Genomic DNA, 19,172 nt, shown 5'->3' on the forward strand with positions numbered 1-19,172 from the left:
AAAAAATAATCATCATCTTGACTTCTCGCTCTCAAAATTTATTACGGGGCGCAGTGAGTCAAATTCAATGTTAATGAAGACCCAAAAATAAAAGCCGCCGTCACACTTCTGGGAAGAGGAAGCCCTAATGAATAGGAAACACATTATTTGTTCCAGGACAATGAAGGGCAAAATTAGACTGAATGTCAAATGTGATTAAGTGTTTGTCTGGAGGCGCCTTTGAAAGATGTTTTTTAAGTGTCGTTGAAATTACTGTGTGGGAGGGGATAGGCTCTCACCACTATTTCCTTTGAAAGGGCTCCATAAAGAATAATCTAAATGTCTCTTATCAGCTTGCAGTACTTGGAAAACTGGGAGCTGAATGTGAGATCCAAGGGACAGCCCCCCCCCCCGGACCTGCCTGAAGTGCTGTTGCCTGGCTAGTACCGGTATGTGTCCTTGAACTGTGTCTTAACCTGGAGACGTGACCCATTCAGGGTCTCAGCCAATTAGATTTGAGAGTGATCAGGGAGAAACAAGTCACTTGCGAAACAATATAAAAGTGATTAAATGCAAGGATGGCAAACAGATGCAATGAGTAGATAACTCCAGCAAAAGAAAGTTTGCACAGCCTTTACTCTCTCGACAAGGAGCATACATGTCTAAGAAAACTCCTGCCCTAGAGCGGTGTCTGCTACGCCTTGGAAACTTGCATAATTACTAAGTGATGTGCACAATCTTTACACATACTAAATCTACTTACTTTACAGAATTACTGCAAGCATTGCTCAGACAATGTATTCTAGGCAGTCTGCTGCAACCCAGAACAGGTAGCGTTTTTCCACTTAAGACTTCTTCGGTGGTGGTTGTTGCCCATTCGGTCTGGTAGGGCACAAAGCAAGGTCAGTAGTAGGTGGAGCCAAAGCGAATGCAGGGCAGAGCCAGAGCGCCAACTAAGGTGAGATTTGACCCACTCTCCGCCCTGCAACACGGAGGCTAAAAAGGAGGTAGCTGATGGTGAGAGTCACCCTCTGGATATGTCGTACGTAGGAAGTCCGGCAGGCTTGGGGGAATTAAGATTAAGGCTGGTGGGGCAGCACTTCATTTCCCCTAATGGACCAGCCTCCGCTGAATTCTTTTTAGACCAGGCTTTCCCAATCTGGTGCAACCCAGATGTTTTGAACTACAGCTCCCATCAGCCCCAGCGAGCATTGGCTGGGGCTGATGGGAGATGTAGTCCAAAACATCTGTGTGTGGGAGTAGGAGTGACTCTGGACTTAATGGTCTTGCTGGGCCCCTCTTCAGCTGGTAAAGTGCATTATTTCAAAATGTGGCAAGCCAGCCCTGCTGTATTTGGAGGGTATCAGCCTCCTGCACATCCTGCTGTGTAGGGGCCATGACCTCTGCCCCAAAGCCTAAGGCCACCACCGTTGCAATGCGGACCGGCGGCGGGAAATCTGTGGCCGTCTCCAGCTGGTGTAGGACTTCCGTTTCCCCTTAGCCAGCCAGCGTGGCCAATGGTTGCAGCTGGTCGGAGGAGGAATCCGACAACATTCTAGACGGCCACAGGTTCAAACCCCTCACCCCCACGCCAAGCACTTCTATATATGCTCAGGGACACTCTTTGCTTATGAGATCTTTGCTTCTCGTTGAATAGTCGCGGGTTGGCAGATGGGGACCACGACCCCTTCTCTTCCGTTTCTCGCAACCGTATTCCTCCTCTCTGCCCCTCACTCATCCCCGACAGCGTTTTGCTGGGGAAAACAGACCCCACCCCCGGGGGCGTGGTGAATTCCCCCCCCCGTGATCCCAGCTTTGCAGCCTGGAGGGGGGAATGGGTGGAGTCGACGAGCCCGGGTTTCCTGAGAGGAAGTGACCCAAGGCTGCTGGAATGCCAGCCTGGCCCGGCGGCAGCTGTTGCTGCTGCCCGCATCTCGCTCTCTCCGCCGCGCGGCGCCTGCTCCTGAGAAGCCCCAGCGGAGGCGGAGGCGGAGGGAGAGGTGGGCCGCGGCGTGGCCGAGACGATGCCGCACTTCACCGTCGTGCCCGTGGAGGACAAGCACCGGACGGACTACGACAACTTGGAAGGACTCAGCTGGGTGGACTACAGCGAGCCCGGCGACGGGGCGCGCCGCGCTTCCCACCAGCGCGATGCCTACGACACGGTCAGCTCCGACGGTGAGTGGAGGGAAAGTTGGGCCGACGGCTGCAAAGTTGGCTGGTGTGTTGTGGGTGTGTGCGTGGCGTCGGCGGCGGCCTCTCCCTCTCCTTCCCTCCAGCCGCCTTTCTCTCTCTCTCTCTCTAAATAATCGCTTTTGTGTCCCGTTACTTCTGGTGGGAGGGAGCAGCAGCTCGCGGAGAAAAGGTCCCTGAGCATGCGAAGAGTTCCAGAGAGACGCTCCCTACCAAGGATGAGTAGAGAGGCGTTTCTCAGGGCGTGTGCAGAGTAACGGAGGGGTGTCTCTCTGACGGGAAGGGAACTGCCGTGTGGGGCTCTCCAGGTGTTTCTGGATTCCTGATAGGGGGAGGGCCACACGTTCTCAATCCCTGCGGAGGAGAAAATGTATGTCTCGTGAGTGTGTGCAGAATAGCAGTGAGATGCCTTTGCCTTGTAGCTAACTCCCAAGTCTAATCTGTGCCATACAGACCCTTTTTCTTTTGACCACCTGAACAATTGGGCATCATCAGGGAAACTTGACCTCCCTTGCTGCTCACCCTTCATGCTAGGTTGTTTATGATCAAGTTAAGAAGGCTAGTATTTTTATTATTGGACTTTTAGACCACTCTTCATCCTACAATTTCAGGGCATTGTAGAAACAACAGAAAACAAATGAGAAAGGAGCATGTTCAGAGAGGGGCAATGAGGATGGCGAGTGGTCTGGAAAGCGGGTCCTATGAGGAAGGATTGGGAAAGCTGGGTATGTTCAGCCTAGCTCGGAGAAGGTCTAGAGCAGGATTTCCCAAACTTGGGTCTTCAGGTGTTTTTGAACTGCAGTTCCCATCATCCCTGACCACTGGTCTTGCTAGCTAGGGATGATGGGAGTTGTAGTCCAAAAACAGCTGGAGACCCAAGTTTGGGAAACACTGGTCTAGAGGAAGGCATTATAGCTGTCCTTGAATATCTGAAGTGTTGTTGTGCATATGCTGGAACAGGGTGGTTCCCTGTAGCTCCAGGATGCTGCACTAGATGGACTTTAGACCTGATGCGGCGGCAGGGCTTCTTGTAATGCTCTTATCTGTGGTGGTTAATAGATATCTGCTGGTAGACATATGCTTGGCAGAAGGCTAGGTTTGGCAGGGAAGTGACAGGATGGAAAAGCCAACTAAATATTTGTACCTTCCAAGAGGGGGAGTTTTAGCTCACGCATCTTCACACTGAGCCTTGTGTGACAAGTGGTAGCACCTGCCAAAGACCTCCTGCTTCCACGCACTTGTCAAAGCAGGTTTGGCCCTCCAGATGTTGTTGGACTCCACCCGGCCATATAAAATCATGCTTTGGGTGGACCTGGTCCTATAAATATTAAAGTAAATAAAATGTGCCTGTTATCCTGCTCTTCCCCTCTGCCTTACCCAGGATGCCCAGAGTGGTGTTCTCTTGCAACGCTGAGGCAGACATAGTGACACACTGTAGGGGAGGCCAGAGGACCACAAGGGTGGTGCAGGTTGGTTTTATATGACCAGAGTTACTATCTTAATCATTGGGAGTCAGAAGGAAATACTTTCTTGTTTTAGACACCTGTTTACAATGGTGATTTTTGGTATGCATTGATTTAAATGTAATGCAGGTGGGTTTTCATGAGGTGGGTTTTCTGCAACCAAACGAATTAGGGTTCAGGAGTGGAGCTGCTTTGATTGATTTAATTGGCTAATGATATGCACCTAAAGTCGGGTGTGAGAGAGCTTATTGCTCAGTCCTCTAGGCTGCTCAGCTGCATTGGATGCTGTAAATCAGGCTTGCAGGATTTATGTTGTAGTCTTTTACTAGGATACCAGGGGCCACCAATCAGAACCAGCTGCAAAAAGAGTCCAGTTAGTACACCATGCAGTGGTGTGACCTGTGTTTAGAGCAGCGGTGTCTAATGGGCAGGGTGAGGGTAAGAACTTACCAGTAATCTTGTAACCCTTGATTTGGGTAACCTTTTGTACTGGGTGTTGCAGTGGCACAGGAGGTTAGAATGTTGGGATCGGGATTTGGGTTCAGATTTTCCCACATGGCCATGAAGTTTGTTGTGTGAGCATTAGTCTGCAAAACACTCACAGCCTAACAAATTTTTTTTAGTTAGGTTTTATTGCATAACATATATTGTAAATCTGTTTGAGTCTTTTTAGTATAAAGTAAAATCCAAGTCTAATACTATTGCAAATTGTTTTAAGACATTTTTATATTGTGGGAACCAATTTATCAGTTCAGTAAACTAAACTCAAGGTTGTGGTCAGCTAAGTCCTACTCAGAGTGGTAGACCCAGTAAAATTAATCAACCCAAGTTAGTTGTTTCCATTGGCTTTTCTGGGTCTATTCTGAGCAGGACTATTGCTGAGTACCTAAGTAACCAATCAGTCAGTCAAACCATGTGGGAGAACCATGCATGCTGCCTTAGGAAGATAGTGAGCTGCCTTACACTGAATGAGACCATTGGTCCATCTTGCTCCATATTGTCTACACTGTCTGGCAGTGGCTCCCCAGGGTTTGACAGGAACTTCTCCCAGCTCTGCCTGGAGATTGAACCTGTGACCTGAACTGTGGCCCTTCCCGAAAGCTCCTTTGAAGAAAGGTGGGATGTAAGTGTAATATGTTTTTTAAAGAAATGCTTGGGGTTTTATCTAAAGGTTGTCCATAAGCTTCAATTTGTGCGGGACTCCCTGCCACTGGTCTTCTGGAAGTCTTAGCTCAGCTCAGCTGGTTCCTTGTTTAGCTTGGTGCCGTCAGACATTTGGTTTGGATGCAGATCAGCAGAACTTGAGTGTGTCCATTTGCTGAAGCTTGGGCAGTGGTAGCCTTTCCAACAATTACTTGGTAAACTGCAAAGTTGGAAGCATCTAGCCGAAGGCTGGTCACTACAGGCCTAGTGAGCGGCTATTTTAATGGGTGGAGGAAACATCAGGGAGCTGCTTCAGCTTGTTTTTAAAAGTCAAGCTGCCCAGGATTTTTTTTTAAAAAACCAACAATGACAGATTATGTTTTAAAAGCATTTGTGTGAAATTCTGAGGCTGCAGAAGGGTTGGCAATTCTAAAAATATATATTTAGTTATTTTTTTATTTTCATTTTTCCTGTGCTGAAGATTTCAGCCTGTGATGCTGAAAGTTCCTGTTCAAATTTATATGAACATTTGCCTTACATAACTTCAGGGTATTTGCTTCATCTGGCCCATGACTTTTCTGCTATTTAGCAATGGATCTCCAATGAAAGGGCTGTGACACAGTGGTGGAGCATCTGTTTTGAATGCAGCAGGCCTCAGGTTCAATCCCCAGCATCTCATAAGAACATAAAAAAGCCTGCTGGATCAGGCCAGTGGTCCATCAAGTCCAGCATCCTGCTCTCACAGGGGCCTACCAGATGCCTGTGGGATGCATGCAATCGGGACCTGAGGGCAAGAGCATTCTCCTCCTCTGGCGGTTTCCAGCAGAGCCATTCCCCATCAGTGTAAATGGTCCTGTTCAAAGTGTTGGTGCTGACCTTTAAAGCCCTAAATGGTCTCGGTCCAGTATACCTGAAGGATATACTGTATACCTCTCCCATCGTTCTGCCCGGACACTGAAGTCCAGCGCTGAGGGTCTTCTGATGGTTCCCTCGCTGCAAGAAGCCAAGTTGCAGGGAACCAGGCAGAGGGCCTTCTCGGTAGTGGCGCCCGCCCTGTAGAATGCCCTCCCATCAGATGTCAAAGAGAAAAACGGCTACCAGATTTTTAGAAGACATCTGAAGGCAGCCCTGTTTTGGGAGGCTTTTAATGTTTAATAGATTATTTTATTTCATTTTTCTGTTGGAAGCCGCCTAGAGTGGCTGGGGAAACCCAGCCATATGGGCGGGGTATAAATAATAAATTATTTATTATTATTATTATTATTTATTACTGAGCTAGATGGACAACGATCTGATTCAGCATGTGGTTGATTCCCATGTTCCTTGGTCTCTGTCAAAGTTGTTTTTGCATAATAAACTGTTCCACTCTTCAACCCCTGCAATCTGTAATAGTGTTGTGAGATCATGAACGACCTGTGGGGAATTGGATCTTCAGCAGTAGTCCTATGTCGGTTTCATCCTCCTCTGCCAACTCTGATTGCTGCTGTGGGGCAATCCACTTCCTTCCTTCACCCTTTCTGCCCACACCTGGTTAATATGCCTTAAACACTGGGGTGAAAAAAAAGCTATTCAGGTGTTCATAGAATCAAAAAATTGTAGAGTTGGAAGGGAAACCCAAAGGTCATCTTTCCAACCCCCTGCAATGCAGAAATCTCAGCTAAAGCATCCATAACAGATGATCATCTAATGTCTGCTTGAAAACCTCCAATGAAGGAGAGTCCACAACCTCCTGAGGGAGTCCTGTTATTCATTTGTTCGAATATTAATATGGATTATGCATTTTAAGAAAGTGGGGGCTCTGGTGCTAAAGAGAGTGGCTTGGATCTGATGGAGCCATTCAGCAAACAGAAATGGAAGAACATGGAGCATTTACACTTATTCCTTCTGTGCCACCACTGGGTGCTGATTTGAAGGGCTCACGCAGTCCTTTGGAGCAGAGAAGTGGGAATCAAGGGCCCCTTGCTCCATGAATGGAACTCTGAAACCACCCCATTGACTTAAATGATGGGGTGTGTGTTGTAGATAATATAACTATTTAACCAAGTGCTTTCTCTTTTGTTGACATAAACTTGTGATTCTCTGTTCTTTAAAGTTTAAACTGTCTAATCTCCGGCTGCTGTTTGCTTTTCCTCTTGTGGTCATTCTGGCACTTAGTCCTGCAGAGGTAGAGGGCTTTAAAATACCTAGATTAGACAGAAAGCGGGAATGAGATATTAAACCACTGTGCAAATAACTTGGGGCGTGATCTTGTCATGGTGTTCAGCAGGTCAGATATGGAGGTTTGGCAGATCTGCAAACACTCAATGCATTGCATTGGCATATTTGCCAGCGATGCCCACGTCAGGCAATCACACCCAATCCATGCCTTGTAGGACTCTTTGCCTTTCACCATCATTTATGTACGATGGGGGGTTATTTCATAATTTATTTCAGTTGCAGAATTTTCTTGTTGCAGAATTCCAAAAGCAAGCCAAGACCTAGGCTGCTGTTGAAGCTTCTAGTGTCCTGTACCAAGGACTGTATCCAGATAAGTTCCACTTAAAGTAGACCCATTGATTTCATTAGTTTCAATGGATCCTACTCTGAGTAGAACTAACATTGGGTAAAACCTCAGATTTTCAATTTTTATTCAAAGTTTGCACCCTGTTTTCAATCAAGAAAACTATATTGCTCTCCTCTGTACCTCTAGGAAGGAAGGTGTTGTTTTTTTTGTGTGTGTAATATGGTGATTATATATACAGTGGAACCTCGGTTTATGAACACCTCGGTTTATGAATTTTCGGTTTATGAACGCCGCGGACCCATCTGGAACGGATTAATTCACTTTCCATTACTTTCAATGGGAAAGTTCGCTTCAGTTTATGAACGCTTCAGTTTATGAACAGACTTCTGGAACCAATTACACCCATGCTTCAGTTTATGAACGCTTCAGTTTAAGTACTCCATGGACCCATCTGGAACGGATTAATCCACTTTCCATTACTTTCAATGGGAAAGTTTGCTTCAGTTTATGAACGCTTACTCCGCGGACCGTCTGGAACGGATTAATTCACTTTCCATTACTTTCAATGGGAAAGTTCGCTTCAGTTTATGAACGCTTCAGTTTATGAACAGACTTCCGGAACCAATTGTGTTCATAAACCGAGGTACCACTGTATATATATATATATATATATATATATATATATATATATATATATATATATGGACCCAGGTGGCGCTGTGGTTAAACCACTGAGCCTAGGGCTTGCTGATCAGAAGGTCAGCGGTTCGAATCCCTGTGACGGGGTGAGCTCCCGTTGCTTGGTCCCAGCTCCTGCCAACCTAGCAGTTCGAAAGCACGTCAAAATGCAAGTAGATAAATAGGAACCGCTACAGCGGGAAGGTAAACGGCGTTTCCATGTGCTGCTCTGGTTTGCCAGAAGCGGCTTTGTCATGCTGGCCACATGACCTGGAAGCTATACGCCGGCTCCCTCGGCCAATAATGCGAGATGAGCGCGCAACCCCAGAGTCGGTCACGACTGGACCTAATGGTCAGGGGTCCCTTTACTTCAGGGGTCCCCAGACTTACCACGCGGTGGGCCGGAGGGCGGGGGAGTGCGCGCCCCCGACCCGGAAGTGCGCGCCCCCGACATCGGAAATGACCTCTTCTGGGTCGGGAGAGGCCCATACGCATGCGCACAAAGGATTTTCGGCGATTTTTTGCCGATTTTTAAGATCGTCGCCGCGCCGCGCGCCGTAAGAGCGGGCGGCGGGGGTCGTCGCGGGCCGGATTGGGAGGCCGATTGGGCCGCATCCGGCCCGGGGGCCGTAGTTTGGGGACCCCTGCTTTACCTTTACCTTTTATATATATATATACAGCTGCATCAGTCGGGCTGTGATCCATATTTGGGGGAGGCACACTCTGAGTCAGTGAGGTGTTGTTAGTGTCAGACTAGGACAGGCATGGGCAACCTTAGCTCTCCAGATGTTTTGGAACTACAAGTCCCATGATCCCTGACCACTGGCCCTGTTAGCTAGGGATCATGGGAGTTGTAGTTCCAAAACATCTGCAGAGCCAAGGTTGCCTATGCCTGGACTAGGACCTGGGATACCAGGGTTCAGATCCCTACTCAGCCATGAAGCTTACTGGGTGGCCCTGGGCAAGTCACTGCCTCTCCGTCTAACCTACCTCACAGGGTTGTTGTGAGGATAAACTGGAGAGTGAGGGAACCATGTGCGGCCACCTTCCGCTCCTTGAAGTAAATGTGGGATAAAAATGTAATAAATTAGCCCATTGCTGCAGAGGCTATGGGGCAACGGAAGGAGTATAGGTAAGCTTGGCTGTAGGGTCTCCTGCAACTAGAGTGACCCAGTGTCGCTGAAATGTTTGCATGTACATATGTGCCATGTCATTGTTGTCACACATGTACAGCAGTAGTTGGATGTACATAAGTTCCTGATGCTGTGTGAACAGTATTTTTGACCAGTGAGAAGGCGAATAGGCGATGTTTTCCAGTAGTAGACTCAGTGGCAAACTAAAAGTGTCTCTACATTAGTCACAAAGTTTATTTATTCATTTGTTCATTTATATCCTGCCCTTCCTCCCGAAGGAGTTTACTGGAAAACCTTGGGCCAGCCACTGCCTTCTTCCTTTATTCTACCTCAAAGGCTTGTTGTGATGATTAAATGGGGAGAATCTCATATTTGTTAACCTGAGGTCTTTGAATATATTTTGGAATGCAGAAATGTGATAAACAAAATTGTATACAATACCAGATGAGAGGGTAATACTGTAGTATGAGTTTGGGTGGGAGGGGAAGCACATGGAAGACATATCATGGGGGAGAAGGCAGCTATTTTCTCTATAGGAATTTGTTTGTTTGTTGCGTTTATACCCTACCTTTCCTCCAAGAAGCTCAAAGTGGTGTGCATCAGAGTTCTCTTCCTCCCCCATTTTATCCTGACAACAACAACCCTGTAAGGAAGGTTAGCTTGCGAGATGGCGACTGGCCCGAGGTCACCCAGTGAGTTTCATGGCTGAGTGGGGATTTGAACCCCTGTCTCCCAGGCCTAGTTCAACACCCCCTAAACAATGAAACTTACTGACTCCTACCCACCTTTCACTATAATAAGGTCTCAGGGCAAGTTGCAATGAAATAATAATACAATACTAAGACAATATTAAGACAATTGCAATGGTTATGTGTCCAAAGAAAAACCGTTGCTGCGGGGAGGGAGGGAGGGAGTATAGCTCAGTGACAGATCATATAGTTTGCCCCTGGAATCTTCAGTTAAAGGGGTCTCAGGTGGTCAGGAAGACCCTTTTGTGCCAGTTGAGCTGGAAAGCGGCTGCCAATCAGATTAAAGAACACTGCACTAGATGCACAAATCATCTTCTCTGGTGTAAGGCAGCTTCTCTGAGCCAATCAGGTTTGAGGGTGGTATAGCTGAGCCTAGAGGGTTCCAAAGAGTTCTGTGGCAGTTGTGGAGTGTGAATTGGCTGCTGTTGGTTGGCTGGCTGGCAGAAATTCAGGAGATCATATGAGATACTAAATCTCCGGGTGACTTGGATGTGCTGCTTTAATAAGATGAATTTCAAAAGCTTTCTCCCTGTTGATGCATGGAAGCCTCTGAAGACAGATGAGGCTTTGTCTCAGCTTGCTACACCTTCAAAGACCCAACTTCTCTACGTGCGTCAACACTTAACTCCCCCCCCCCCCGAGCAATTTATCTCCCTGGTTTGCACCAATGTGCCTTGTGTTTCTTTGCTCTTTTAAAAATTATTTCCCTCCTGAGCTGGGTTGTCTACTATGATATCTCCCGCCCCTTTGGAGTCTGAAGCATTACAGTCCTTATGCACACTTACCTGTGTATAGGGGACTGCCATTTTTTGGCTGGTTTTGGTAACCAAGTTAAACTTGTGGTTGCCAGGACCTTGGTTCCCCCTCTTGTCACTGGCTTTTTTGTTATACCTCCATGAGAGATGGGGAACAATCTCCTCTCCAACCCAGCTTTCAATTTGGGGATGGTGATGGGGAAGGGCCACAGCTTAGAGCGTCTGTTTTGCATCAGAAGTTCCAGGTTCAATCACTGACATCTCCAAGTAGAACTGGGGAGAGACTCCTGTCTAAAACCAATGCCAATCTGTGCAGACAAAACCAATGGTTTAACTCAATATAAGAGTTTCCTGTGTTCTGGGCTGACTGCTACACAGCTAGGGTAAGTAAACATGCATAAGGTTGCATTATAAAATGATTAGTTCTCTACAAAGAGAACCAGTGTCATTTTTGTATTTTGCAAATTCAGGTGTGACAAAGCTGCATTTGGTGTCCTGCAGAAAGTTGTGTATCTTCCAGTGACTGTTGTTTGTTGATCTGAAACCGCTAATAAGGCAGGCTGTCACTGACCCAGTTTGGGAGTGTGCCACTGTTGACTTTAGTGTCGTGTTTGATTGCCAGGTGCATAAATTCTTGAGTTTGCAGACATGGCAGCATTAATGCAATCAAATGTAAACCCTCCAAGGTATTGGAGGCTGGCCTTTCCAGTCCAGCGATCAAATGGATTCTTCTGATATCAGTATCTTTCAATTTTATTTATTTTTTTAAAAAAATCTTATGAACTATGGGTTAGGAATCATGTGAGGAACCATTTTTAACTCTTTAAACATGGCATTCGTAACTTGCTTGGTGACACTTGTTTTGGAGGTAGAGCTGAAATACACAGAGCTGAAATGCGTCAGAGCTTTGGGAAACTCATCTGGAGGTTGGTTATACTGCAGTGGCTAACTTGAGGCTGATAATGCCTTTTGCTTGCCTGGTTGGAGAAGGGTGTGTACGTTTGTGTAGAAACTAGCCTACCGGTATTACATTTGTTCTGCCCTATTTCACCACTGGTACATGCCCCGCAGAAGGCTGCCCACAAGGAAATTCAGCCCTTGGGCAGAAAAGTGTTCTCCACCCCTTCTCTGCATACAGGTTCATGGTATGTACTGTACAGATAAATGTCTAGTGGGGTGGGGTCATGCCTGCTGGCCCAGCCCCTGACTTCCTTGCATCCTGCCTGCACAGAGCCTAGCAGCAGAGATTGAAAGTTGCTAAGAAAACTGAAAATGATTGTCCCATCTGGAAATACTCTTGCTCTGAGCCCTGGGGCAGGCAGATCAAAGGGAAAGAGGCATATGGTGGGGCTGGATTTCATTGACAGCTTGAAGGACGCAAACTGATGAGGAAGCTCCCTCATCTTCTGACCTAGCTCTTCTGCCATCTACAGATAGATGTGTGTGGGTATAAGAATATTAAACTTTGTGTGGGAATGTTAAGGATGTGGATTAGGATATATTATTAGATAGATCCTATCCAAGCTTGTGTTTTCAAGCTTCCAATATCAGCAGAGTGACATTCCCCTTTTGTGCGCAGCAAAACGTGAGCGTTTAGGTTTGTTAAAACCTCTACAATAATATTATACTTCCTGGCAAATCCCCTTTATCCCTCTTAAAAGAAATACATGACACAATAGTCTTAAAATAAGAGAGTTTACTCACATGACATCCTGAGTTGACAGCATAATTCTCAGAAAGGCAGGCTTGCTTAGAAAAGTTAATTTATGTACATGTGGAGACTACTTAGTAAATTGAGACTCCATTTGGTCTCTCTCTTGGCTGGAAGCCGAGAGAGACTCTAATGCTAAGATGTTGCTTCTCTGAAGTGTGTGGTCCAAGAGAGGGAAATGGCTACTGGCCAGTGAATTTATCTGCCACCTTTCCCATCTCATTTGCATGTGTGGAGGAACAGGAAACTGACCTGGTCAGGTGTTCCTCCATGTGGATACTCTGGGAACTGTTGTGACTTGTCTGCCCCAGTATTCCATCCCACACTTTGGTTCATCATAGTGCATGCTGGGAACGTAGAGTATTCTGGGATTAGCCAAAAACCAGTATTCCTGGGAAAGTGTCCTTTTGGCCCTCCAGAGGAATGCTTTGTTATTTTAATTGCCTCCTGTGTAAGCTAACACCAGGCCTGTTGCCTCCCTATGGAAGGATGTATATTCTAGATAAGCAAGTGCCAGTTCTGATTGATTAAATCCCAGCTGTGTTCAAAGTGGTTGAGTGTTAAAGGGAGTATCTTTATCCCTGTTGTTTAGTCGTGTCTGACTCTTCTTGACTCCTTATCCCTAAACAGAGTAAATTAGGTAATGGTCTTCAGCTGCATTGATCTGTAATAGCTTAAGATCTATGTGTACCAACCTACTACGCATTTACAGATTTAAATCTATTGGTCAATCCACAAAAGCTCAACATGGGCTTTGTCAATAAAAATCTAGGTTTTGGAATGCAAAACACTAATTGCCTTTGTTCTGGGGAGAAGATAGTGTCTGCTGAGACCATTGCCTGAGGGGAGATGGCTCACCCTTGTCTTGCTAAGTGCCTTTTGTAAGTATGTTAAAAGTGTTTAGCCAGAGATACTTAATGTTTGTTTGTTTTTTGTATCTGTTTGTAATCTTATTTTTCTGAGAACTGTATAATCGTTTATTAGTTGCTCTTTCTTAAAATAAACTTTTGAAAGGACAGTTTGTCTGGTGTTTGGGGTGCCCTGCTGCCAATCTAATTCTAGTGTCTGCCTGCTTGTCCCTACCAGTTGAGCTTCTGTCTGAGGGCCAGTATCGGTCTATCTGGAACAGTTGTGGGTGTTGTCCTTTTACCACCCTGTCTTAAGGTGACCGAGAGAAATGAAAAGGATGGTGGCAGCTTCTACCGTTTGTTAAGCAAGTCTGGAAAAGACTGAGCTTCTTATTGTCCCCGCTTCTCCTGGTTTTCCTTGGATTAGGAAGACTGGAAGAGGGGTGGGCAAGGAACGGGGAATGCTTGAACCCCCCACGATCACCACACTCTTGCTCTGGGCCCTGGGGTAGGCAGATCAAAGGGAAAGAGGCATATGGTGGGGCTGGATTTCACTGACAGCTTGAAGGGTGCAAACTGATGAGGAAGCTCCCTCATCTTCTGACCTAGCTCTTCTGCCATCTACAGATAGATGTGTGTGGGCAGGCTGTAGCTAATGGATGTTGCGTGTGACATTCTTGGGCTGCTACTGATTCCAAGTTGCATTAGATTATTAGGAACGTAGAAAGCTGCCTAATACAGAGTCAGGCCATTGGGCCATATAGCTTTCTGGCATCTTCACTAGCTTTGTGGCAGCAGTTCTCCAAGGTTTTGGGAAGAAGTCTTTCCCTGCCCTACCTGGAGATGCTGGTGATGGAACAGAAAAACTCATTCTAAAGTAATGATAATAATAAATGTTTATTTTGCATTAAAAATAATTAAGTTAAAATATATATTGATCAATTAATTTGGGGCATTTTCTTAGCTAGGTCAAAATATGTTTTTTTTCTCATTTGAACTAACAAATTAATTGACCAGTCATTGCTAGAGCTGCAAAGGCTGGGATGGGGTAGGAGAAATTGCCCCTCTCCTAGCCTCCACATCTCTGTATAGCCCTAGCTATTAGTAAAGATTATAATACTATTACTTTGCATTTATATAGCACTTTCTAATCTTCAAAGTGCTTCATGTTCATCTCCGTAATCCTTTCAACAGCCTTGTGAGGCCGGAGGCAAAGCTGATTTCTCCCCACCACCACCTAATTCTCTGAGGCAAGGAAGATCTGGAAAATAGGACTCTAGAAACTAGCCTATTACATTTGCTCAGGAGGAGGAGGCGGTGGCAAAGTTTTGAAGATCCTGCCTGTCACATCCAAGGGGAGGTGTCACCTTAATTTTCTAATGTCTTCCAGCTCAGTCAGGTAAATGAGCAGTCATGCAATTATATCTGGACTTTTCAAGTGTATTGGAAGACTTAGAGAAAGGACTTGTATGATGAGCAAACAGTATTATAAACAGCCTTCCAGGAGGTTGTAATTTGCAGCTGGAAGATTGCCTGCTAACCCAGCTGCCTTGTGCCAAGTCTGACCATTGGTTCATATAACTCAGTATTGTTTACACTGAGTGGCAGCTGCTCTCCAGGGTTTCAGGCAGGGGACAGTCCAGTGTTGTCTGGAGAAGCTGTGGGTTGAACCTGGGACTTCCTGTGTGCAAAGCAGGTGCTCTGCTGTTCCTTGACCATTTTACTGTGTACAGTTCTAGATAAAAAAGGTAAAGGTAAAGGACCCCTGGCAGTTAAGTCCAGTTGCAGACGACTCTGGGGTTGCGCGCTCATCTCGCTCTATAGGCTGAGGGAGCTGGCGTTTGTCTGCAGACAGATTCCAGGTCATGTGGCCAGCATGACTAAGCCACTTCTGGTGAACCAGAATAGCGCACGGAAATGCTGTTTACCTTCCCGCTGGAGCAGTACCTATTTATCTATTTGCATTTTTTGACGTGCTTTTAGACTGCTAGGTTGGCAGGAGCTGGGACTGAGCAACGGGAGCTCACCCCGTCGCGGGGATTCGAACCGCCAACCTTCTAATCGGCAAGCCCAAGGGGCTCAGTGGTTTAGACCACAGGTAAATGAGTTTAGACTACAGTTCCGGTTGGCTCACCTCAAAAAGGATATTGTAAAGTTGGAAAAGGTTCAGAAAAAGGGCAACCAAAATGATGAAGGGGATGGAAGCGACTCCCCTAGGAAGAAAGATTGCAGCATAAGAGGTGACCTGATAGAAATTTATAAAATTATGCATGTGGATAGAGAACAGCTTTTCTTTCTCTCCTAACACTTAGATCTCATGGACACCCGGTGGAGCTGAATGTTGGAAGGTAAAACCAAAGCATTTCTTAGAAAGTGCATAGTTAAACTTTGGAACTCCCTGCCACAGGAGACTGTGGTGGTCACCAACCTAGATGGCTTTAAAAGAGGATTAGACCACTTTATGCTCTGCCTCTACAGTTGGAGGCAGCAATACTTCTGAATAACAGTTGCAGGAAGCCACAGGAAAAGGAAATGCTTTTGTGTTCAGATTCTGCTTGTGGGTTTCCCACAGGCATTTGTTTGGCCACTGAGAACAGGGTGCTGGACTAAATGGGTCATTGGCCTGATCCAGAAAGTTCTTATGTCCAAATATACATCCCTGCAGCTTTGCCCACCAGCTATGGAAAATAAATAGGAACTGTACTCTTGGGGAGCGGATAGATTCTGAGGAGGAAAATAGAAAGAAGAGTTCCTTGCACTCTAATAATAATAATAATAATAATAATAATAATAATAATAATAATAAATATTTATTTATATCCCACCCATCTGCCTGGGTTTTCCCAGCCACTCTGGCTTTGGCATCTCCCATGGATGCTTTTCTGTTTTGTTTTTCATATGTCTGGACTCTCTGGAAGATGCTCGGTGAAACTGCTTTTGTTGGGAAATGTGGTCCTAAAGAGCCATCTAGTGTGTTCATTGGCAAAGTGAAATGTGAACTCTGGGTTCCCAGCTTGGTACCCTTGCCTCTCTCAGCAGCAGTGGGCACTCTTCTACCCTCTGCTGCAAAAAAGAAAAAGCTACCTGATTACCCTTTAATGAACAGCTTAAACCTGGCTTGTTTGCAGCAGTGAAGCCCCCTGCTAAGTGGAGATTAAGGCCCTTTCCTGATCTCTTGGCCAGCAAAGAAGTCTACCAAAAAAACAACAACCCCTCTTTGCACTCATTATTTCCTTTTATAAGCAAATGTCACAGAATGGGCGACACTCAGCACAACAGCAGCATAAGAGCTGGTACTGGTAAGTGGTTTCCAAGTTTTGTGTATGTTGGTGGAACTGTGCTTGGAATAAAATAAATTTTAAGTGTTTTTACTTGTTGATAATGTTTTCTACCTTAACAGGATAGATTTATTTGCAGCGTGGCAAACCAAGCATTCTGGGTTTTTTTTGCAAAGTCTTACAAGGGGAAAGGCTTGGGGCTCAGTGGTAGAGCACCAGCTCTGTGTACAGAAAGCCCCAGGTTCAATCCCTGGGAAAGCCCCTGCCTGGGACCCTGGAGAGCTGCTGCCAGTCAGTGTAGGCGGCACTGAGCTAGATGGATCAATGGCCTGTCTCTGTATAAGGCAGCTTTCTATGTTCCTGTTCAGGTTGTTTATTCTGTTTATATGTGGCATGGGCTACCTAGTCATAATCATCTACCTGTCCGTTGGGACCCACAGGTTGGTCCTGAGGCCACACCAGGTGGGTTGCAACAAAGCTGCTGCCACCACCATGTTGTAATCCAGCTAAGTATGACTGGACCAAATATGAGTGAAATCCTTAATTCTGTTCTAGGAAAACGTGCGGAAATCGAAAATTAAAGCTAGTACTCTAGATAGAAGTTCTCAGCAAAGAAATGGGTTCTGAACACAAAACTTGTTACACGTAAAAGTGATCACAAGTGCTTCAGCATGAAGTTCTGAAGTTTTTGAGAAATAAATCGCCGACATATGCTTTTTTTATTTGACAGCTCATAAATGTGGCTTTTAAAGATTGACATACCTGATAGTTGTGTTCAGTTGCTTTAAAGAAAAACCTCAATGCCAGGATTTATTTATTTTTTTACAATTTTTGACTGTTAAGACATTGGAGGCATTAAAAAAATTCTGAACCTGATCGAGAGGTTAGTAAGAAAATTCCACTGGCATAGTTCCAACTGTTGCACAATTTTTTGTTTTATAAAGGTCAAACAATAAAATTTGCTTATATCAGAAGAGTAGTTATGCAATGTGCAAAACAGTTAATTACACGTTTTGGTTTCTATTTCCACCCAAAATTTTGAGAGTATATAGTGGATACATTCGCTATATGCTGTGTACACAGTCTCTGGAATTAAGATATGAGTTCCAGAAACAATTCATTGAGCTCTAATGTGACGCAAGTACACTTTCAGTAACTAACATCACAAAAGTGTAGGATTTTGGTTAGTAAATGATACCCAGAATTGGCAACTGATGCTGTTATCTACTTCCTGCCATTTGGTACCAACCATGGTAACCATAAAAAAAAACCCTTAGATGAAAATGCCCAGGTGTCAGACTGAAATTGTGAGTCTGTCAATTGCTTCTTGGCCTTTCAGTTAAGATCAAATGTCAGCATCACTGGCTTTCATTTAGTACTAATGCTAAGGCAAAGAAAGCTAAGAATAGTGCTTTGTGAGTTGCCATTTTAGAATGAATAGTATTGCATGCTAGCACTGTTTATAAATCAAGAGTGAAAATGTACAATTGGGTCCCATTTTGCAGACTGGGAATCAGAGGTGAGTCTCTGGTCTAGAGCAGTTTAAGACCACTCGGCTAGATGATGAAATGTTCTGGTTTCTGTTGTCTTTGTTCTTATTCTTTGCACGCAGGATGTTTTGTAGGTTGTTGTATTTTGTAGGTTGTATTTAAAGGATTTGATTGGGATTGAGGACCTCTAGCCTGCTAGCCTAATTATGTCATATAATTTTCTTTCTTTCTTTTTTTAAGTGAGGGATGCCTTATGGGGAATTTGTGTAGTTGGAAAATCTGCTTTTTAAAACTCCCTGTTCCCAACCTTTTAGTCCAGAGTCTACAATTACCTACTAATTCCATACACATGAGCAAAGGTGTCCAAGGTACTCATGTAGGGATTTTTCAGGAGTACCGTACTTTACTTCTGCAGTTTTCAAACACCCTTCATGCATAGGTTTTATGTTTTGTCTCTGCAAGTTGGCTGGTATTCAGAAGTCAATCCTGGAGTTCTCAGTAGTCATGGGGGATTTGAGGGATGTGGCCACCTGCAGTGATATTTCAGGTCCTTCCCTTGATTTGTCAGTTTGGACCACCTTCTGGTTAGAGAGGCCCATGCAATCCGCCCCATCCAGTACACTATGTATTTCCATGCCTCAGTCATCGTCAGCTCCCCCATCCATCGCTAGCCATATAAACTAATGAGACCTTTGTAGAAATTTCTGTCCAAGAGGCATAGCTGCCTAAGGAGAAAACGACAATGAGGATTAGTTTCTCCCAGTGGCCTAAGGCCATTGTGTTTCACGCACATGGAAACTGCCCAATGAATGCTCACGCTGTACTTCTCACATGGCAGGGGATTTAGCTCTCTGCAGGAAACAAGGCCTGTGTGAAGTGTCATCTGTCTGTGTGTCTGTCTATACCTCTGGATGCAAGTTTTGTGTAATCAAAGCCTCACCTCATATTTTGAAAACAAGGAGTTTGTTTTGCTGAGCTGTGTTAATTCTCCAAGAGGGCTAACTTGTTGAGGCTTGTTGTTGCATAGTTTAAATTGCTGAAATAGGAGCCCAAGAATGTGTTGTGTTAAGGAGAGAGAGAGGTTCCAGCAGTTGCCCTATCCAACATTTGCAAATGTTAATTGCAGTTACTTGCAGTTGCCCTATCCAACATTTGCAAAACTCCTGTTGCTTCTTGGGGAAAATGAGAAGATTGAGCGATGTTTTGGATAGAGTGGTCCATACTTCTCCTATAGGTGGGGCTCACAGCA

At 45.3% G+C, this 19,172-nt stretch overlaps 1 protein-coding gene across 1 annotated transcript in view; it reads left to right on the forward strand.

The window, feature by feature from the left end:
• Window positions 1–1,864: 1,864 nt before the first annotated feature.
• Window positions 1,865–19,172, forward strand: part of SLC12A4 (solute carrier family 12 member 4) — a 69,728-nt gene continuing 52,420 nt past the window's right edge. The window contains exon 1 of the mRNA XM_035120938.2: window positions 1,865–2,157. Coding sequence (XP_034976829.2) covers window positions 2,004–2,157 — 154 coding nt within the window. The 5' untranslated portion in view covers window positions 1,865–2,003. The remainder of the gene's footprint in view (window positions 2,158–19,172) is intronic.

Source organism: Zootoca vivipara, chromosome 6, assembly GCF_963506605.1.
Source record: "Zootoca vivipara chromosome 6, rZooViv1.1, whole genome shotgun sequence".
Taxonomy (NCBI): Eukaryota; Metazoa; Chordata; class Lepidosauria; order Squamata; family Lacertidae; genus Zootoca; species Zootoca vivipara.